We start from the raw sequence: 24367 nt of genomic DNA, 5'->3' as shown, positions 1-24367 counted from the left end.
TTGGAAACTTGAGTTGTTATTTTTTTATAGAAGCAACTTGGTAAATATCATATCCAAGAAGTCAATACATTTTAAAATTAACGGTCCTTTTTATACCGCAAAGTGCTACTGTATTGCATTTCTCCGGTGCACCAGTGCTACAGAGCTACAGAAGGCCTATCACGAATATTCGTAAGAACGTTTACACTAACGTTGCGTAACAAAATTTGTATTAAAAACATCAAATAATATCATACAAATATTGAGTGATGTAAATATTCCTACTAGGAACTCATTACTTTAGTAACACAGCTACAGTGTAACGGCACTACGGCACTAGAACGCTACGTTACTATACTGGTATTATGCTACAACGCTACGGTGATACAGGTCTACGATGCTACAGTACTATAGTGCTATCGAGCTACTTAGCTATAGTGCTACGAATGACCGGAAACGGTAGCCGAATCTTTGTATGTTTTTTTTACTTGTTTTATCCATTATTATTATGTCCCACTGACTACAAAATTTACTCGATTAAATTTAATTAATGAATGGATGTGCTTAACACCAGAATATATGTTCCTTGACAGCACTCAATGTCTAGCGCAGTTACTGTCAATTAAGTATTAATCAGTTGGTTAACATCCCGTCACATCTAATCACAAACATAAAGGATTATTACACACTGTTTTAATGGAAGTTTAATTAATTACTATTTTACATGCTACTTTATGATTATTGACTGATGCAAGTAAAACTGACCGGAATCTCTCTCTCTTACTCACCAAAAATACTTGCAAAATTTCTGTACAATTCTCATGTATAGTTGATTTAGTTCAGGTAATTTTTTTATCAATATATCTATATATATAAAAGAGTCGTGTTAGTTACACTATTTATAACTCAAGAACGGCTGAATCGGAACCAGGAAACGGACATAGGATAATTTTTTCCCCGTTTTCTATTTTTTATTCCGCGCGGACGGAGTCGCGGATAAAGCTAGTCTATTATAATACTAAAATATGGTTAATACTACACTCCTATTTAAAATTTCTCAATTTACTATATTTATTATGCACCAAATTAAACTACTTGTTCAGCTTTAAGTTAAATTGAATAACTTGTATTTTCTACATTCTATAAATGTGCAAGCAAAATTTAGCGTTCAAATTAAAACTACGTAGCAAGTTCAACAAGACGTAGAAGTTTTCGTAGCTTGTAATAGTATGCTAGACGTAATAGCCTTTTAGTGTAACAAAGTTTATAGTGGCGACGACTGGCTTTCACTGAATAAGGTCTTTATCTTTCTGCAATAAGTATTCTTGATAAGCGAATAGCAAATTGATAGTCTTTTTTATCTTTTATACCATTCTAAGTCCTAATACTACCTCAAATACCTGCAATATACAATATTTCGGATGTTAGTAAATTGGTGAATACAAATTTACTATATGGTTTTATCATTATATAAAATACTCGCAACTATGTTAAGCAGTGGTCCCGGTTTGCCCGGTGTAATACCACGAACACACAGAAGACACGCGTCAAGTGGGTGTAATTCCGCGTTTTATCTGACAAGTGTGCGTTCCGGAGGCCTAATTTTAGTTCTATTTCTCTTCTCACCCTTTTCTTATAAGGAAAGGATGGGAAGAGATAATGGATTTCACGGAGGAAGGGACGCATATTAAGAGGAATATCCTCTTTCTGTATGAGAGATTCCTCCATTGATGAAAAATAGTATCTGCAATTACAGATGTCTATAAGCAGCGGTTACTTCGCTAATAAGGTGAATTGGCCACAGCCATATCATATAAACAAATGTTTAATGGAAGATAAGGGGAGTTGATGAAATATTTTCTCTCACTTGTATGTAAGTTATTTGAACGCAAAGAATAGAGGAAATATAATGGCTACAGTTAAATCTGTTAAAACTTTTGCTTAAGCTAAAAGAATTAAATGTTGATTGCAGGTGCGTAATCTCATTGTGTGGAGAAAAAGGATCGGAAGGTATAAAGTGAGATTTATGTAAGGTTAAGTAATACTCTACGGAATTAAAACTATAGCTTCGGGCCGAGATGAGGTTGCCAACAGTGTTTTGTGTAATGATTTCTTCCTTAATGAATTTCCTTGTGAGAAAGATTTAGTTTGCTTTTTAATTATATTGATTTTTTTATTTTATTTTTTTTTATTTTGATTATCATCTTGAAAAGTATTTACCTTCAGAAAGTAAAATTTAAAATATGCTTTGAATAAGTAACCATTCTAAATATTTAAGTGTAAAAATGACGGGCTCGTAAGAAATTCCTTTAGAATAATAAATAATTAAAATAATAACCATAGTATTTTGAAGAATATTTTTACTCTATTGTAAATTTTTACTCCCTTCAAAAGCTTAGAGGACAACAAAATGAACGTTCTTAAAAACACGGTGTGCATGTTTTGAATTAAATTCGTAACCACTTAGTTTTGTCTAATGTGTGGAAACCTCAAGGAAACGTCGTCAAAACCGCTAGAGGGCGCGCTGTCGTGTGATTGGCTATTATGCAAATTAGACTGGAAGCCACTCGTTGTGGGAATTATGCATACTGTATTTATATGTTGGTATAGACTTGTTATTGGTATAAATATATTGGTGAACTAATTTTATTTAATTTAGATTTTTTTACATGTTGGAATATAGTAGATCAGTTTTTACTTCAATAAAAATTAAACTTCTTAAATAACAAATTAAACTGTATTACTTCAAATATACTATTAGACACTATTTAGTTAAACACGTGTTTTAACCCTTTGTCCGCCGCTGATTGATATTATTGACGTCAACGTTGTGATATGCTTCACCATAAACATGTATCACCAAAATGCTTTCGGTATAAGTACATCATTATTTATTGTTAAATATCACATTTCGCAAGCCTACGCATAATTATGTTTTAATAACCATGATTTGTTGTAAATCCGCGCCGGGCGCTAGAGTCACGGTATAAAAGTGTTGACGTATGTTAAAGCTAAAATGTATTTGAAACATTGTCTAAGTTTGTTATGGTAAATCCCAAAAAGATAAAAATAATAATATTAATTCAATTTAACTATATAAAAAATAAATAACTAGAAATTTAAATGAAACAACAAAGTAGTTTCAACTCATAGTGGCATTTATTGAAATTCTCTGGGCACTTTTCGGTTTAACGTCGATTGGCCAATTTGCGTATTTGCCAGTAACAAGATGAGATGCATCGAAGGTTCATGTAGAGATTCACATCCCCTTACCGCCTTAGGGTTGATTTGAATGTAATAAGATAAATAAACGAGGGATAGATGTCGGCGTAAGTATCCGTCACCCTTACTTGTACCGAAAGGGGTGGGGGTAAAGGAGGTTTATAAAATATTAGCAATAAGTTCTCGTAAGATGCAAAGTATATAGGTACTTACATTATTTTAATTTTATTTTTAATAATAATAACCTCAACCATCGTTGTAATAAGTCTCACCCAAGTGTTACCGCAAATATACTTCTAGCCATATTTTGTTCAGTACCGCATTATTGACCGTCAGAATATCATGTCTTTTTCTACGCTGTATTGAAGTATAGCTGCTATTCAGCCTTTTTTATAGAATACTAGCTTTTACCCGCGACTCCGTCCGCGCCGAACAAAAAATAGAAAACGGGGTAAAAATTATCCTATGTCCTTTTCCTGGTTCTAAGCTACCTGCCCACCAATTTTCAGTCAAATCGATTCAGCCGTTCTTGAGTTATAAATAGTGTAACTAACACGACTTTCTTTTATATATATAGATTAACATTTAAAAGGGTAAAATAACGGAAACATTATTCGTATTTAATTCTATAAACATAATTTGTATAAGTACATAGTAATAAAAAAAATCTCAAAAAATTTTGCTTCGTTATTTATGAATATTTTCCACATTCTATTATATTACCTACACAACTGACTAGAGTACGTTTATTGGCCAATATTCGAATTTGGAATTAACAAGATCAGACAACCGTCGGGGTTCGCACCACGGCTAATGTCTAGGGTCGTAGCCTGGGGGAAATGCATAGGGATATTGATGCACGATCGAAATTTTCTCTAAGTTACAACTTGATCAATTTTTCCATATAAAACCGATTTGCTTTAGTAGCGAAACTTTATAGATAAACTAGCTGTCGCCCGCGACTCCGTCCGCGCGCAGTTAAAAAAAAATGAAAAATAGATGTTGGCCGATTCTCAGACCTACTGAATATGCTCACAAAATTTCATGAGAATCGGTTAAGCCGTTTCGGAGGAGTACGGGAACGAAAACTGTGACACGAGAATTTTATTATAGATAAATGTATTAACTTTCTAAAATATATAATACCTATTTTATGAATAGTTGTGTACTTGCCGCTAGATTGTCAATTTGAATTTAAAACTTGCACTTAAGACTCCAAAAGATTTAATATTGGGAAAGTTATCACCCGATGGCAAAATATGTACTCAAAGTTAAAGATAGAGTGTATATATTTAAAATACTTGCTTGGTTTTCTTTTAGAACGCATCGTAATTTCCTTAATGCCAACGATATTGAAAGGCGTCCAAGTGAACAATACATTCCATTCAACCATACGTAATCGCTTATTCAGAAGCCGCGGGAGGCTTATCTTACTGCATGTGATAAAGCCTCTGGCGAAATAATATGAGAAGGCTCTAAAGTAGATTTCGGTTTGATGGAGGCTGAATTAACAATAGCAACATAATCATAAATAATATCAATGGATTTATGTTTTCTTATTATGTATTAGGTGTTCTTTTTATTTAGGCGCGGAAAATGCCTACGCATATTCGCCCTTTCGGGGGCAAGAGTGGATTATGTTGGACACGCACTGATTAAAAAACCTCACATGGATGTTGTTGGAGCATCTCCGTCCTTGGGGATATGTGCCCTAGGTTTTACTGTACTACATAGCACAAAAAGGTATCACTGGCTGTAATGAAACCGTTCTCAAAAACAACCAGTCATCACTTCGACTCTGTATCAAATTGACGCGCCTCATGCAAAAAAAATAATTATATACCACGTTTTGCTTCCTCTCCATCTATATATAACAATACAATAAAAGAAAATATCTTATTATTTTAGTATACTTCAATGAGATAAAAATATCTACACAAGATACGAGAAAAACCAAATAAATTAACGTTTACCGTAGAAACTATTTACGTCTTCATAAAATGTCTTGTACTAATTTTATGACTCTAGTAACCGAATGTAGGACTTTCATCGCCTGGTCAATTTAAACGTGGCCTGTGGATTTAACGGCGGGATTTAGTACAAACATTTTATGGACCAATAAAATTCTTTTAGAACCAAAGACCGATCGTTAATCTTAACTTGGAATAAAATATAACAATAGTTTGTTTCTTTAGAGAGTTTCACTGATTGGTCAAATCTGCAATATACAATGTAATTTACAATTTAATCTTACTATTAAAAAGAAAGCTGAAGTTTGCAAAACTGTTGATCAAACCGGTATACTACAGTGGATTACATTATTTCAGGCGGAGGTTTTATTTGCTAGCCAAGAAAGTTAATTTTTCTTTCTGCTTGTCTCCTAAAGCGTGATATAGCTTGTAACTGTTTAACTCACCCTAATAATAGGTATATCTAATACAATAGTTTTTTTTTTTTTTTAAATCTGATTCTGAGTGCGTTTTCAAACAACCTCCACAATCTTACTAATATTATAAATGCGAATGTTTAGATAGATGGATGAATGGATAGATGGATGTTTGTTTGAAGGTATCTCCGGAACACCTCAACGGATCTTGATGAAATTTGGCACAGATGTAAAACATAGTCTGGAAGAACACATAAGCTACTTTTTTAATTCTGCCTGGACGGAGTCGCGGACGACAGCTAGTATAATTATAATTCCAGGATACTCATTTTTAAATTACATATTTCTGAAGAAACCTTATGGATGAATTACTTTCTTTGTAATATTCCGGGTAATGGACGTTATTCAGGCTAACAATACTCACTCTCCGTCTATAAAGTCATCTTTTCAAGATAGGTGCTTCATTGAAAAGGATTTCTTTAGTGAAATGAGAGAAGCACAATTCATTAAAATGCCATTCTCATCGGTCTATTGTGATCGGGATCGCATTAAAGCATCATTTACCTTGAGTCTATGCGGATAACAAAGACGTGTTTGAATTCAATTAAATTCGACAAAGAAATTAAATGTTTGGTCACCAAACTAAATGAAATTAGTAACTAAAATTATTAGTTCCTGGTTGAAGTTCTGAAGCCTTCGATAGCAATATATATATATATATATATATATATATATATATATATATATTTATATTTATTAAAATAAAGAACTGTTTATGTTGACAAGACTGGTTTTTTATTGAATCAAGAACAATGAATAAATGTCAAGAAGAAGGAAAAAAAGAAAGAAAAATAAATATACAAAAAAGGTTGCGCGGTGCGCACTGGCCACTCAACCCCGGGGTCGATGTTGCTGCAACATTCCTTCCAATATTTAACGGTTATTTAATTATTAAAAATTATAACAACACATATAATGCTAATAACACAGCGCACTTGTAAAATGATTTGACGGAGGAGGGAACGCATAGGAAGGGGTATATCCTCTTTCTGTGCCTCCTCTTTCGATAAAGGGTACGGAACGCATCTGCAATAGCGGATGTCTATGGGCAACGGTCGCTTCGCTATTTGGGCGTATTCATGTTGCCGCTTGCTCGTTTGCCACCACAATTTAAAAAAAAGATATCAAATATGGATTCGTTATTTTTTAAGTAATACTAAGAAAAAATATTTTTTTTCACCAGTTTATTTTTAGCGTATTCTTTTTATTCATAAAGAGGTTAATACGATTTACATTTGAATAGCTGCAAGATGTAATTTTACAACATTTTCTTTCGTGTATAAAAGATTCGTAAAATTTTGTTAACGTCGAAAGCACTTATATGAATCTAAAAAATTCGTGTACAGATATTTGTAAATGTACATAGAAATGTGTTTTTGAATTAATTCAAATCTAAGTGATGTTGGAAATTCAAATGCCTTATATTTGTTTTAACTTTGAGGCACGGAATGAGGCTTAACTTATTCGTATGGAGTACCGGGGCTATATAAATAGTCCAGGCGTATTCACACATGCCCATTGCTCTCCATCCTTCCCACCGCAGCTCGTTAACTCGCCACGGATCGTAGTTTTGAAAATTTTCTTCATAGAAAATATATTCTACAAGGACTTAATTTAAAATTTTAATTTAAACCAAGCATTAATGTTTAAAGAACCTTTGAAATGTGATAGTTTATAGAAGGAATAATTTGTTATGTTCTTAATTTATAACAAACATGTCGTACGTAATCGTGAATAAAAATTAAATAATTACTTAAGAAAAAAAAAACACTTAATAAGTAGCCTATGTGTTCTTACAGACTATGTTCTACATCTGTGCCAAATTTCATCAAGATCCGTTAAGCCGTTTCGGAGATACCTTCAAAAAATCATTCATCCATCCTAACTAAACGTTTGCATTTGTAATATTAGTAAGATTAAATGACTAGTTAGGTTATTAGTCGAAGCCAATGATTTTAAAGTAAGGTTTCGAATTCACATAATATTTTGCAGTACCTTTGGCTGTTAGGATTTAAATTGTTGAATAAAACAACAAAAAATCTTTATTAAATTCTACAAATAGTGAAAATTTCTATTCGTCTGAGATTTAAGTAAAAAAAAACATTAAAAACTTCTTAAAAAAGTTCAGTATGCTCTTTCCATTCAATAGATGGCGTTACTTGTCCCGTTTGAATTGGCTTGCACGTAAGTTGTAAGAATTTTGTAAACTAAATAAAGTTTATTAAAAATCACTGTAGAATAATTAATTATTTGTAAGTGTATATAATTATATATAAAATATGTATGTATGTAATAATCATAAATACTGTACATTACAACAGTATTTTTTTTTTGCTAAAACAGGTAACAGATTTATCTATCATCAAGAACAATGTAAATAAACAAGATATTAATTTGCAATAAAATGTATTAACTATTTAACAATAGAGAGGCAGGTATGTCCCTCACTCCAATTAAGTATGCGGGACAATTGATGGCGTTTACACAATACGTTTTGATAGCAAGTAGGCTAAAGAAAGGGCGCCAACTTTAACGCATGCGCGGAACACAACGTAGGAGAGACTATCAGTCACAAGGTTCAGTTCAGTCTTCGCGTAGACGTTCCCTCGGAAGGACGTCTGGTACTGAAACTGGAAATACGAAAACACGTCGATTTAAATAAAATTACGCGCGTGAAATTCTATGAAAAAAAAAGTAGTTACTAAAGAACATATACTTAAACAAACTAAAAAAAATAATAATACATTTTTTAAGTTAACAGATGTAAGTTATAAGATTTATATTAAGTTAGATCGTGCAATGCGCGACGATCGTGATGAGGTCTTTCGTCGTGTTTGTATTATTAACAGTGCTAGACTTGTGTTTACCACTGTACCACGACCAGTTCGCTCTGCATATACCAGATGGGGCGCAGTACGCGGATGATCTAGCACATAAACATGGCTTTATCAACCATGGGCAGGTAAGATATGAAAGGAAAATAAATTAATTAAAAAAAATCTTACATAAGATATAACTAGACGTAATAATCTTACAGATTTCCTTAACCAAAATATATAAATATTGTGTAAATCTTGGTAGTAAACTTTATAATATATTATAAATTTGTAAAACATCATATCAACTCTTGTCTTCAACGTCTTATCAAACATGTTTTAATTGACTAAATAAATGAGTAATCCTTTATAAGTATTCCATTTTACTGTACATAAGTTTAAAATCTTCTAAATTTAAAAAAAATTACGTAAATTTTAACATTATCAGAAATTACATAGTATTGTACATACTCTTTAGGGAAAAGGATGTTGGGAAAATGTATTGTGATTTGTTTACGTAACATAGAAATATTTATTCTCATTGTATTATAATTAATATTTATTGATTATAATTTAACTCACAATAAAAGAAATAATTTTATTGAGTATTGTAACATTCAATACCATTAGTAAAAATAAATATTTAATGATGAGTTATCAGTACGCAAATATTCTTGTATATTCGAATTTAATGAAAATGGGAAATTTTATTTAAACATTTCACTGACTGAAAATGTCATTTATTGTCTACTAGGTGACGCCCGCGACTCTGTCTGCGTGAAATTAAAAAAGTTATAAGTAGGCTATATGTTCTTATGTACTACTTACTACATCTGTGCCAAATGTCATAAAGATACGTTGAGTTTTTCATAGATACCTTCAAACAAACATCCATCCATCTAAACATTCGTATTTATAATATTAGTAAGATGAATTTATCCGGAAAGAAGTGTTGAAACTGATGATACAAACACGTCCGCTTTTAATACGTCTGTGATTACAGTCTTAAGGTAAAATGGTTTAAATAGGTTTGTTATAATTTCTCATTTCTATTGAATTCAAATTATAAGTAACATCTTTTTGCATAAGTGTTTTATGATGGAAACTCATGCTAATACTTACAAACCATTTACTATTTTGTGTAAAATAATTACAGCTTTATAACATCTTAGGAATAAGAATTACCCACTATCAGAATTGTATAATATGGGTTATCGGATGTTTGAACTCTACAAACAAATTTGCAATTCTCTCATCTCTCTGAAAAAATATACAATTCCAAAAGCTATTTGAGAAATGTATAAAATATTGTTTCAAAAATACATGTATCCTGGGAAATATATACATTTTCTAGGAATTGTATAAAGTACTTATATGTTATTTGGAAATGTATAAAAGTGATTCCATATGTAAATAAAATGAACAAGCACGTTGTAATACTGAGAATTAAATATACCCACAGTAAATTGAAAGGTAAATCAAATTTTAATTAATAAGAAAAATTTATATTTTAATAGTATTATAAATGCGAACGTTTAGATGGATGGATGGATGAAGAACGGCTCTATAGATCTCGCTGAAAACGTAGACATTATTTAGAACCAAGTTAACCATTGTATTGAATAATAATTTAGTCACAGAAATTCAGTTTAGCAAATATAATTTTTACAAATTTAGTAAATTAACTTCAAAGACGTAACATGACTTATATTTGTTATCAGGTAAAATCAATTTTGAAGTTTGAGACTAATTTATATATTTACTGTAATTTGAACTCCCTGTATTACAATTATTTGTAATTTTAGTATTTAGAAAAACATTTAAATATCGTAACATAAAAATTCGAAATATAATAGTATATTTTTGGTTCACAATTAGTATGCATAATAAATGTTTGTATAAACTCGTATACAAATTAATTCTGCAGTTTTCTTACATTTTATTCGTAACGCTACGACCTATTTTCTTTGATTTTTCTTCTCTTTTTTATGCCCCGCAGTCGGCGAACATTAATTATTACTCGACAATGGAACGAAATCGGTTTTTGTAGCTCGAGGGGATGCTAATGGTATCTGTTAAAAGACTATCTCTTCTTGATTCCGAAAGTAATTAGCTAAAACTGAAAAAAAAATCTTGTTTGTTTTTTACCGTACGAAAAAAAAAACAATTGAATAATCTTAAGTTGATTTTTGCTATCGTTAATGATCTGCGCTGTTCATAATCTGCCGTCAAATTACAAACAGATCTAGAACATCTATATGATATGATTCCGAAGGCGAAGCGGGAATTTTAAGCCACCCTGTCTTAATCAGATGCACTTAAATATTTATATAAATCGATTTTATTTCCCTTAATATTATATTATACGAAGGGATTTGTGTGGTGGAAGTAGTTGGGTGCAAGGTTCTTCCCTTATTTAATTACCATGCTCGAGTTAATCCCCAAATTCCCACTTCGCCTCCAATACTAATCACATACAAAGGTAAAATGGATTTCTCTAGTTATAATTTCCGTGCAAGAGAGTATATCCAAAAAGTTACTTGCAACTGAAAAAAGTGCTGGTTAGGTCTCCACTTAAGTTAGTAAATATTTTTTGAATTAAAATTCTACATTATAAAAAGGAATATTTTGATGTACCAAAATAATTCCAATGCTCTTCGCAGCACTCTGCTATAATGTATTCAGAGAAGCATGAATATTGTGAGGAGAGTTTGCGTTCTATATTTTTAACCCTCTTATTGCAATTAATACCTAATAACCCATTACTGTCCCGATAAAAGCTTTTACGTCCAATATTTGCTCACTATTACAGCGTTAAAAGGAGCGTTCAAACAACCTTAACAAATTTTCCTCTTTAAAGATATACCTTTTTCTATTTCCAGCTTGCTCAAGTAAACGTTACGGTACGATAGTAATGAAGTTAAATTTCCTTGTTTGTTACGTTAGATATTAAGAGGACAAGTACTACTTTAATACCTACTATAGCTGTATGTCCTACGTAAGTGGTAAATATGAATCGACATGATGCGATACATGCGATACGATGAGCTTTTTTATATCATAAGGTGGCAAACGAGCAAGTGGTCACCCGAGTCCGCTGCTCGTAGACATCCGCAATTGCTTCAAAAATTGCTGGTCCATTGCCTATAATTGCCTATAACCACTTCCTATGCGCCTCTCTTCTGTCAAATCCACTTCCCCTCCCTATCCTTTCTTTATAAGAAAAGCGAAGGAAGGGAATGTGGACTAAAATTAGGCCTCAGGACGCCCATGTTGCGACATCCGCAACGCTAGAGGAATCGCAGATGCGTTGCCGGCCTTTAAGGAAGGTATACGCTCTTTTCTTGAAGGTCCCTAAGTCGTAACTGTTTGGAAATACCGCCGAGGACAGAGTATTCCACAACGCGGCTGTGCGAGGTAGAAAGTGGTATTGCACCGGTTGACCAGGCCCATTCGTATACCCAACAAATATTTTTCGGAATCTACCACGGTATGAAATAATATACGCAAAAATACTTATTACCACGTGGTGATTACGCGTTGGCGACGTGTTGATGATAAAACTTTTGTCCCTGACTGTCCAAATCGATATTTGGCTCAATTCTAGCATTATATTAAACTAAATGTCAAGACAAAACGGTACAGTCATATACTCAAGATATGAGCAGTAACATATTGCCGGTATTGAAATTAAATTTACATTAACTTAATGGAGAACATGTGTTTTAAGGTATGGGTTACAAGAATAATAATGGCTTTAATTAATCAAATGAAGTAGAATTGAATTTGGAAATATAATTATGTAATTAAATTGGTATAAGGAATACGATATTCCTTTACTAAATGTGTCGATATTTTAATATTTAGTTTCTAGGTTAAGCCTTTTGAAGCATTTTACCTGTCTGTTAGTCATACAAAATCTATGTTAAGTATTTCGTCCAACTGTTTCGAATAAGACTATTGTATAGAATACTATATCGGTCATTTTTGTCTTATGAAGGGACAATGTGCTGGTTCTAGCATAGCGTGCCCACGCAATTTTTGCATCTACGTAATATTATAAATGCGAAACTTTAGATGGATGGATAGTTTGTTTGAAGGTATAATATATCCGGAACGTCACATCGGATTTTGATGAAATTTAGCACTGATGTAGAACATAGTCTGGAAGAACACATAGGATACTATTTCGTATTTTTATAATTTCCATAATTAAAAAGTGGCATAAAACAATTTGAAAGAAAACATGATAAAGAATATATTACTTATCTTCTTATTTTACATTTCTACGACAACGAGCGAAGTCATCGAGTTCGTAAAAGGAACAATATACTTAAGGAAAATTGCAGGAAAATGAAAATGAATGCTGGAACGGCATACCCACTCAAAACGGTCACTAGAGTAATGGGATGGTGATTATACAAAGAAATTGGCAGGGACGCTTTTGGCAAGCTGCGTTTAGAGTTGGCTTTCATTGTAGAAAAGTTGATGTAGTTAGTGGAATATAAAGCTAAATTGTTTATTGGTAAATTCGATACTTTAATAAGATTGATACTGGTTGGAAACAAGTTAATAATAAATTTTTCTTCTAAAGTAGCTCAAACTTTTCTTGTGAAATAACAATTCATGTTTACATGCCGTTTTGGATCTATCTTTGAATTTAGATTAAATATTTTCTCCGTCTGACATTAGGTTAACAGTTTCTAGTAATATTGACATTGTAATCTTGGGTTTCTAATACCAAAATCTGTGTACAAAACATATCGTCATCCCTGTCATTATTTCTTTGACAAGACAGAGATAACAATATGTTTTAACCTGTGATTTTGGTTTCAAAAACCGCCGGTAAGTCGGCTGTATAGTTTTTTTAATAATGTAGGATTGTTTCATTCATTTTTAATATTATATTAAGTATTTCCGGGGCAAGGTAAACTTTATTTAGATACACTTATCATTAATGTTGTGTAAGTAACATGATGGTAAAGTTTTAGTTGGTCGATCCATTAATGTCATTGTTTTGTGCTTTAGTAAAATAAATCATGCACGTAAGAGGGTCGGTGGCGGGGGCATAGTAATTGATGGATTGTGATGTATCCGAGTACTACTGGTTGACCTCATCATTTATAACACCTTTGTTAGTCGTTGTCACACTTGTTAACAAGTTTAAGTTGTGCTGAATTGACATGACAGTTAAGAGAATAAAATAATCGTTTTAAACATACTGTTATATCTATTTTGTCAATGACAGGAATGGCGATATGTTTTATACAAATATTTTGGTCTGAGAAACCAACGGTGATTTTGAAGAGTGACGTGTCAGTCGATTAGATGATGATTTGTTTTTTAAACGTTTATTATAAAAAGACTAACTGTCGCCCGCGACTTCGCGCGCAGTTAAAAAATGGGGGGGGGGTATGAAAAATAGATGTTGGCCGATTCTCAGACCTACTGAATATGCTCACAAAATTTCATGAGAATCGGTCAAGCCGTTTCGGAGGAGTACGGTGACGAAAACTGTGACACGAGAATTTTATATATTAGATGTTTCGTAGCATAATGTAAAACAAATAAAGGAAAGCTAATTAGTATTTTAAACTTTAACATAATCGATTGGTAAATTTATTCAGGAGGTTGTAGAATATTTTCACTTGAAAAGATTCCGAGTGCTTAATTTCTAGTTTATAAATTTTGAGCTTTCAAACAAAAAAATGCTCTCGTAGATCTATATTTCGGAAAACTACATAATATGATATCAAATTAGAGCTGAATCTGATTCGTATTTTTAGGAAACAATACGACAATGATTTGAGAAAAGTTCAATCGTACCCAACAAAGTGAGAATTTGTGCGCTTACCTAATCGACATTTAGGTGAATTCTTTCTTTCGATTGTTCTGTTGAAATGGCGCATTTGTAGAACGACATAGTTTTTCTCGATTTCCAGCAGTTTTATTTGACCGAAAGTATGAGTATTTTCTTTCTATTACCAAATTATTATCGAAAATTCACAGCTTTTTTTACTTATTTTTTGTTTATTTAATACCACTCTATAAATAGATAGGTCGTTGGTTGGAAATAACAACTTTTGATTCGTTCTGATTTAAACGCGCCTGTTCAACCTTAACAGGCGCGTCTCTATTAATCGTTTGTATCCTCACCAATGATAGCAACCGCGACCGTCAACGCCTAAAATGGCGAATCAAATAGGCACAAAATACCAAGGTTTATAGTCGCTCCATGTATAGAGGTCAATGCCTAATACTCTTTGCCGAGTACTTTATTTTATGCCCGTAACAGAAGATAAGTGTATGTTCTAGTAGAGAGACCACGGATCTCCATTTGTTGCTATTGTTTACTATGTTTTGTTATTATTGTTTTTGATTTAATAAATTTTACAATTTTTTCCATAGCTTTACCGATATGAACGGTTTTGTGATAATTTGTTGTTATTTAATTTTCTCTACTTCGCGCGCAATGTTGTTGTTGAAAACGTAAACCAATTTCGTTACGAATTTTGATTATTTTTCATTACAATATGTAAATTTACTGACAAAAATCGTAAAGTTTTACTGACACAAAGTAATCAAATAGTATATAGAAGTTAAAAGAAATCAGGTTCACATGATGTACTATTCTTTAAGGTAATTAAATATTTTCGTATATAATAATTATCGAATGTACACTAGCTTGATTTTAATGTAAACACATTAAACTGTAGTTACGGTTTGCGGTCGACAGATGGCGGGTATTATCGTAATTATGAGCACGAACGTCAGTTTGTTTTTACGATGCTTTCGAGAACTGTTTAGATTTATGGATGGATTTGAATTAAGTTATACATAGTAACGATAAAAGTTTATCTTTATTCTATATTAACATATTTTTTCTTTTGTTTCAGATCGGAAACTTAAGGAATTTTTTTCTTTTTTCACATCCTCAAATTAGCAAGCGATCTATAAATGCAAGTTATGATTACACGAATCGATTAAAAAACGACCCACAGGTAAGTTCAGCAATAATTTTAATTCTTAATTTAGAAGGAGATGTATTATAAACCCTTTGAACATACAGAAAGTCTAATGCTTCGTATTCTGACAACACAGCTGTCCACTTTGAGCCAAATAATCACAAGACAAAAATATATGTTGTTGCACATCACTGCTCTTTTCTTTATTTACCTACGTTACATCTTTCTTCTATTAAATTGTACTTTTAAAATGATCATCATCATCATCTGTTCTTACAATTTGATAAAAGACAACGATAGCACATTTAAAAGAATATTTAAGTTTACAAGTTAGTACGAATTCAAATCAATGCCTCTACTTTTAAGTGTAACAATAAATAAATTATTCAACTTTCGTATAAAACTTTATTCAACGTGGGAAATTGCCTTACGCATACCACCCTTGCGAGAATAAGGATGGTTATGTGGGGCTTCCACCAACTAAAACCCAACGATGACCTTCTTGTGCCAGGATCACGGGAACGCTCTCGCACATTACCGTGATCCTGTCGGCGTCAACTAAATCTTGTACAAAGCACTTAGTCCAACTCTACTTAATTACTTACGTACAAGAATTGACTGCTAACTTTAGTAAAGTAGTCTACTTGCCAAGAATATTGTAATTTATTCCGTGTTATGTATTCTTTCTTTAGCTTATTTGCATGGACGCTTTTTAAACGCCGCGTTAAAATTCGGCGTTTGCGACACTCGAGCGCCAACGCTTTAAAATCACTCTTGTTCGGTTCGCTCAGTGCTCAAATTGTACACGTGGCGATAAAAAAAGCGTCGTGTTTTAATAGCGCTGCTATATGAAGAAGTACATTTATGAAAATGCATTTGTTTTATTTGAACGCTTTTTTAACGCGCGATAAAAAAGCGCCCGTGCGAATGAGCGCTAATTGTTAACGCCGATGAATCCGTTAATGAAAACAAATAACCGCTCTGAAAATGTTCCAAGTTACCTATTCCGAAGAGTTATTACATCGCCAACCCTAAAATTATGACTTAAGCATGAATTTCGACTTCGTAATATTCAATTTAACTTCGGACGTTATGGCAGGAATAAAGATGGGTTGTAAATTTTTATGGGCCTCTTTTTTTAATTTGATTTGTTGTATTTTTGCTCGAAATTAAATCTTTTACCTAGTTAGATGCTTAAAAGTTGATTACAGATATTCACATACAAATTATGATTTTATTCCAACACATTCCATAGTTTTCTTCTATATACTATAGGTTACCATTGAAATTTATTACAATTGATGATTCTAAGACAATTCAAATATTTTAGGACATTTCGACTTGACCTTTCTACATTGCTATAAGTATTCGTCTGTAAAACAATAAGTGAGTCATAGGTCGACGAGTGCGTCAGTCAGAAGGAATAATTTGTTAAGAAATCGGTTGATTTCTTAATAAATTATCCCACGCGAATGATTTATTTTCTTAAATGTAAATTTGAATAGTTATATTTAAATTGTACTAAAAGTTAGTTGTCTTTTAAGTACCATTAATTAATAACTTACTTTATAATGCGTAGTTTATTGACTGTATTTATATACTTAAAATACGGTTTGTATAGTATATAAGGTGTATAAGGTATATAATGTGAACACATTTAGAATTATTAAATCTGTCGGTATCAATATGTGTAGATGTGTTCATCTACATTTCACGAGCTTTTATCACTTTTGAAATGTTACCGAGGATAATCATCGTACGTCAGATATTTTGTATAAAGTGACGTGATATATGGCACCAGGTTTTGTTTGCTAGGTTTTAGCAATAACTAATCCAGAAGTTCATCGGTGTAAATCATTATCGGTTTATAGTTTAAGACATTAATACGATTGTGTATTTAGTTTTGAAATTTAGAATAAATCCAATGAATACTTACGTAAAAAATCTTGATCACATTTTTGTTTTGATTATGTAGTATTCCAGAATATACTTCAAAGTGAATAATACAGTTTTTTTTTTTATAAGTATGAGTTCACAGTAACTTACAGATGTTATATGTTGTTCAGTTCTTATTTATCTGGAACCAGTTGAAATGTTTAGATGTTCATTGACAGGTAAGATGGGTGATGCAACAACGCGAGTTGAGGAGAACCAAAAGGGACCACCAATTGAAGCCGAGACATGTAATGCGGCAATCCAATGCACCTTCCTTCCCGGACCCATTGTTTAAAGAACAATGGTATTTGGTAAGAAGTTTTCATATCCTGAAGCCTGTGTTAATCCAATGTCAAGCATAGGCTTTTCAAATGCCTTTCACACTACAATAAATTTCAACTGTTTTCTTTTAATGTTTATAAAAATACGGAGTATTTTATCATATTTTTATCCGCATATTTGTAGATATAAATTTCCAGATTTATTCATTGTTTTGTATGAATTCAGAACGGAGGCGCAGCGGGAGGTTTAGATATGAATGTAGGTTACGCTTGGAGAAAAGGATACACGGGAAAAGGGGTCGTTATAACAATATTAGACGACGGCATACAACCTAATCATCCAGATTTAATACAGAACTACGTAAGTCATTTTAGTAACTCATTTTTTATTATTCTAATTTAACGGAAAAATTTGAATTCAAGTTCGTGCTAGTATTCTAACATCTTGCATTTTATATTTTATTATAGGTTCAAATGTGCCAAATAAACTTTTTTTTGTTGTAGGATCCAGCTGCTTCCACCGATATAAATGGTAACGATACAGATCCGACGCCGCAAGATAACGGAGACAATAAACACGGCACTAGATGCGCCGGAGAAGTGGCTGCCGTCGCTTACAATAGATACTGTGGCGTCGGTATTGCATACAACGCTAGTATAGGAGGCGTTAGAATGTTAGACGGCTTAGTGAATGACGCTGTCGAAGCTCAGGCACTCGGATTCAATACTCATCATATAGATATTTATAGTGCCTCATGGGGACCCGAGGATGACGGAAAGACTGTTGATGGTCCAGGTCCATTAGCCAGAAGGTAGAATAAATTAAACTATTTTCATTTACCAGTAATAATGATTTGGAAGAATTATATATACATGTGTGTATTTGTTTCAGAGCTTTTATAAATGGGGTAACAAATGGAAGAGGTGGAAAGGGTTCTATTTTTATATGGGCTTCGGGTAACGGTGGAAGGCATACCGATTCATGTAATTGTGATGGTTATGCAAATAGTATATTTACGATATCAATATCAAGTGCTACTCAAGGTGGTTATAAGCCTTGGTATTTAGAAGAATGTTCATCTACGTTAGCATCGACTTATAGTTCTGGGACGCCTGGGAGAGACAAGAGTGTCGCAACTGTAGATATGGACGTACAGTTAAGACCAGATCATATTTGTACAGTAGACCACACTGGTACATCAGCATCCGCCCCGTTAGCTGCAGGCATATGTGCTTTAGCTTTAGAAGCAAATCCTTTAATAACTTGGAGAGATATGCAACACCTTATTGTTATGACATCTAGGTCACAACCTTTAGAAAAAGAGGATGGTTGGATTGTAAATGGTGTTAAACGAAAAGTGAGCCACAAATTTGGCTACGGGCTAATGGATGCCGCGCAAATTGTATCTTTGGCTGAACAATGGGTAAATGTTCCTCCACAACATATATGTAAGTCTCAGGAGATAAACGAGGATAAATCAATTGAGACCTCTTTTGGTTATACGATATCTGTACACATGGATGTAAATGGTTGTAGTGGAACAATGAACGAGGTGAGATTTTTAGAACACGTTCAATGTAAAATATCACTAAGTTTCTTTCCGAGAGGGAATTTAAGAATTTTACTAACATCTCCTATGGGAACCACGTCTACTCTTTTATTTGAAAGGACCCATGATGCAACAAGTTCTAATTTTGATGACTGGCCATTTTTAAGCGTACACTTTTGGGGTGAAAATGCGGAAGGCAGATGGACTTTACAAATAATAAACGCAGGGAACAATCATGTCACACAAACTGGTGTGCTTAAGAAATGGCAATTAATATTTTATGGTACAGCAACAAATCCAGTCAGAGTGAGGAATAAAAGCTATTTTAGTTCCAATAATTTGTTTGAGAATCAAAAGAACTATCACTTAAACGATGTATACGATGCTTCCGAGTATTCACAATTTTTAAATGAAATTGAATTGGGCCTTTCTGATAGAAGGAGTAATAGTAACAATATTCCATCAGCACAACGTAAAAATGTACTAGCAGATGCCAATGACAAGCAAGTACAAAGAATGTGTGATCCTGAATGCGATTCTCAAGGATGTTATGGGAAGGGTCCTACACAATGTGTTGCTTGTAAACATTATCGTTTAGACAATTCATGTGTATCGAGATGTCCACCTAGAAGCTTCGTTAACCAAGGTGGAGTGTGCTGGCCATGTCATGAGTCGTGTGAAACATGCGCCGGTGCTGGGCAAGATTCTTGTTTAACTTGTGCTCCAGCTCATTTACTGGTAACAGATCTAGCAGTATGCCTTCAACAATGCCCAGACGGTTATTACGAAGACCCAGACGCCAATGCTTGTTTTCCTTGTGCTGAACATTGTGACACGTGTGCTGATAAAGCTGATTTATGTTCATCATGTGCTCATAGTTACGTTCTTTTCAACGGATCATGTTTAGCATCCTGTCCTCCTGGAACTTATCAAAAGGATGATTTTGGATGTGTTCAGTGTCATGAGAGTTGTGAATCGTGTAGTGGTCCAAACGCTACTCAATGTGTATCTTGCCGTCTTGGAGATTTCGCATATGAAAATCGTTGTGTTCCCCAATGTTCAATTGGATTCTATCCAGACATTCAGAGAAGGGAATGTTTACCGTGAGTATTAATAATGTACTTTGTATCGTCTTTTATTTACTTGACTTTGAAACATATATATATATTTTTTATCTTTTTAGGTGTCCTACAGGATGTGCGGTTTGTTCATATTCGGTGTGTACTCTTTGCATAGAAAAATGGATGTTATCTAAGGGAGGAAAATGTCTTCCTGGTGGAAGTAATAAATGTGATACTAGTAAGTATTAAAGGAATCTTGTATTTAATAAATATTTAATTTGATTCTATTACGTTATTTTTACAATTGCTTTATTTCAAAACAAAGGATGAATAAAATTTAACCACCATAGATAAATTAGAGCTAAGACTATACTATGTTACTTGAACGCAATATTATAAAAGATTTATTAACAAAAAGAAAAACTTTTCTCATAGGCGAATACTTTGAGGGCGGTCGCTGCAAAAATTGCCATTCCACTTGTGAGAAATGTAGCGGACCAAATGAATGGGATTGTTTGTCGTGCTCCAGCCCTTTACTACTTCAAGGTACAAGGTAAGATGCCTTGTTACATAAACTTATCTTTTCTACTTATAAAACTATTTGTTAATGAGCCCTGAACTTTCAGATGTGTGGCAGAATGTGGGCAAGGGTTTTATCAAATAGCTGGTAGCTGTTCTAAATGCCCGCACACATGTTCAGCGTGTGTATCAAGATTGAACTGTACATCTTGTGCAGGATCGTTGAGATTACAGTCGGGAACTTGTAGAGGAATTTGTGCAGCAGGATACTACCCTGATGATGGGATATGTTCCAAATGTTATCTTTCCTGTCAGACTTGTACTGGTCCTAGAAGAGATCAGTGTGCATCTTGTCCGCCAGATTGGCGACTTGCGGCTGGGGAATGTAGACCTGAATGTCCTCAGAACTTTTTCACATGGGGTGAGAGCTGTCGCCGCTGTCATCATTATTGTCAAGACTGTCACGGGGCAGGCCCCCAGCGATGTACGTCGTGTCCTCGTCATTTTTCCTTGGAGAATGGTTTATGTATCGAATGTCTCAGCTCTCAGTTCTATGAGCCGAGATCTAGAACTTGCCAACCTTGTCACGAGTCCTGTCGCTCCTGTTCAGGACCGGGGCCAACGAGCTGCGTCACTTGCGCTCACCCACTGCGGTTAGATAGGTAAGAATGTTACAGCATTAAAACTAATTTTAATTAATATAGTTTTACTAATACTCTACTTCTCACATTATGTTAAACTTTAAATTTAAAATTTTGTCCTTTCTTTCAAATATAATTATTTACTGTCGTTAATACCTGTTGGTCTAGTAAATTATTATTAGATTCTATGAAGTCATATGTACATGACTATAGCGTACTGTTAATGAATTAACATCAAAGGTTATTGTCTCTGTGGTAAGACATCTACCCCAAGCAATGATTTGTGGTTTCAATTTGATATTGAATATTCTGTATTCGCATTCCATTAAATCCTAGTTTACTAAATACAGTTGAATTTAGTTCAAATGCAAACTATATTGTTATTAATAGTTTCTGGCAATGGAATTTGATTTACTGAAATATCTATACATATAAAAGAAAGTCGTGATAGTTACACTATTTATAACTCAAGAACGGCTGAATCGATTTTGCTGAAAATTGGTGGGCAGGTAGCTTAGAACCAGGAAATGGACATAGGACAATTTTTACCCCGTTTTCTGTTTTTTCGGAGTCGCGCGTAAAAGCTTTATAAAATAAAAGTGTTAAATAATTATTATTTATTGTTTTTATGATAAAAACGCATTATGCTGAACGTGACTAATCAGATTAATGAAATCATTATACAGGTTAAAAAAGATTTTTATTTCAATATTGTTTTTCAGAGTAAATCATAAGTGCTTACCGTGTTGTATGGAAAATGTTTCATCTATGTTTCTAATGCTTAATGAAACAATGGATTGCTGTCACTGTCATAAAGATATTGGTAAGAAACTTTTATTAACACAAAATGACTGCAAATTAATTTACATGATTTGAAGCCTTTCGATACATCGATCTATTTTCTAAAATAATGCTATTTTTTCATAATCAGTTTATCTCCCTGTTTTTATCTATATGAGATGGTGAAATTTAACATTTTGAACATTATTATCAAACCTTTTTAATTATTTAAAAAGTTGTGTAAATGAACACAGATTTATAATTGATACTTTTAGGAGGCTGTTTAAATGGATCATCTGCTGGTAAACGTCGCATCGCAGAAAACATTCGAACTCATTTAACAGCATCGTTCTATGTCGATGATGCGAAGGACCCGCCTAGTATTTTACAGTTGGATCGAGATCTGGTGATTGCGTGGTGCGTGGGCGCTGCTGTTGGCGTTGTTTTCGCTACGGTGCTTGTTGTAATGGTAAGATAAATTATTTAAAATTATTTACAACATCTTTTTTATGAGTATATCTTAAAATTTAACGATTAACTTATTCTAATTTCTATTGTGAGAGTTGCCCCAACTGAAACCTTAACAAAAACATGTTGCAAATACTGTTTTTTTGTGAAAGATTCTTAGAGAATTTATGTATAGATAACAGTTTTAATTATAATTGATATCAAAGTATGCTAAAGTTGGAGAAAAATAAATAAATCTTACCAGTATTACTGAAGGTTTACGAATATTGTTTTAAAGATACTGTACAATATAATTTAACGAAAAAATAATGACATGTAGGATTTGATTGAAATAGATATCGTATAAAAAGGTTTTATTGCAGGTAAGAACAAGGAAAAGAAAACACCTGACATTATTTCCAAAAACATTATATTCCCAACTAACAACAGTGGATGAGGATTTAGTAAAGCTGGCCACATCTACAACAAAATTAAAAGTGACACCAATCGAAAATGTCGAAATGAGAAATACTGTGACCGATATAGAAGAACCAACATAGCATTTAAGTAATAAATTGCACCACTGACTGATATGTAGAGGTTTCAATCATAGATAAATTTAATCGAATGGTTAATACGTTAATTTTTATACAATAATTTCAAGGTTAAACTAGACTATTATTGCTTAAAGATGTGCTATTAAATGGACTGATATTTTTTTCTTATTTATTTTTTATTGTTACATTATAAAATAGAACTTGTCACCTTTTGTAGAACACCATCATTTATTAATGTATAAATTTGAATAAACTTAGGCTGTATTTTTGTTTAAATATTTAGTTTAAAAATATAATAAGCTCATACTTTATTTTGAATCTTTTTTTAAAATATTTAAACATCATTGTAACATCAGACGATATGCTTTATTCGCATTTATTTCACCTAAAAAAACTATAAATTGTAAAACCGCGAAAATACGAAAAATCTTTTGTTGCGTTTATACGCATAGGTAATTTTATATTGAAGTAACTTGTTCAATTATGTGATATACAATTTGTAATTAAATTCAAAATTAAAATCGATTGATAATCCAAATTCTACAAGTTTTATTAATAAAATAGGGCGCTATTAAGATAAACCCTGACTGAAGAATGTAGTTGAACATAGTGATAAAGATTCGAATAAACTTTATGAGAACCGTGCAAAATGAAAATCTGTAAACTCTTCATAGATACGTGTTAATTATTTGCTTTAACTTCTTCAGTAATTCTTATTTATATAAAGTTATGATTTCTGTCTATATTATACGATGTCGAAATGTTTTACTTTTAGAATCTTTAGCATAATATTGTATAAATAACCTCCTTTACTGTTCTTTTGTTTTTTACTTTGATCTCATTTAATTATATGTGATTCCAGTGTGGTGTAAATAGAAGTAACTAATTAATCAATTATGTTAAATATAAGGCTATATGTAAATATGTAAATAAATATTAAGTAAATATATTGATGGTTTTTATGACAGGCCTATGATGTTTTATTTATTTTCTACATTATATAAGATACTATGAGAACACAATTAAAAATAATAGACGTAGGAAATAATTAAGTATCACGTTCAGAATTAACTCTCACAATGTTTACATTAAATTTAATTTTATTATCAATAATTCTGTTCCGCTTTCCTATGCCTTTGCTTTAAATCTAATACTCGCTTTGAATCAG

The 24367-nt window shown here is 32.6% G+C and overlaps 1 protein-coding gene across 1 annotated transcript; it reads left to right on the top strand.

The window, feature by feature from the left end:
* Nucleotides 1–8420: 8420 nt before the first annotated feature.
* On the top strand, nt 8421–23295 carry LOC106709186 (furin-like protease 2). The gene is made up of 12 exons (XM_014500897.2): nt 8421–8609; nt 15360–15464; nt 17543–17674; nt 17871–18005; nt 18149–18456; nt 18537–20297; nt 20378–20493; nt 20691–20808; nt 20882–21436; nt 22138–22238; nt 22471–22664; nt 23026–23295. Exons 1-12 carry the CDS (start codon nt 8463–8465, stop codon nt 23200–23202), a joined length of 3849 nt encoding a protein of 1282 aa, XP_014356383.2. The 5' UTR covers nt 8421–8462; the 3' UTR covers nt 23203–23295.
* Nucleotides 23296–24367: the final 1072 nt, after the last annotated feature.

Source organism: Papilio machaon, chromosome 20, assembly GCF_912999745.1.
Source record: "Papilio machaon chromosome 20, ilPapMach1.1, whole genome shotgun sequence".
Taxonomy (NCBI): Eukaryota; Metazoa; Arthropoda; class Insecta; order Lepidoptera; family Papilionidae; genus Papilio; species Papilio machaon.
The sequence above is the reverse complement of the archived record's forward strand: the minus strand, read 5'-3'. Positions and strand labels throughout refer to the sequence as shown.

Excerpts from the sequence above, each read along its gene's own strand:
- LOC106709186 (XM_014500897.2), top strand. The coding sequence starts at position 8,463 with ATGAGGTCTTTCGTCGTGTTTGTATTATTAACAGTGCTAGACTTGTGT. Across the intron at positions 17,675-17,870 it reads TTAAAGAACAATGGTATTTG|AACGGAGGCGCAGCGGGAGG; the intron begins GTAAGAAGTTTT and ends GTATGAATTCAG. Across the intron at positions 20,494-20,690 it reads AAGTAATAAATGTGATACTA|GCGAATACTTTGAGGGCGGT; the intron begins GTAAGTATTAAA and ends CTTTTCTCATAG.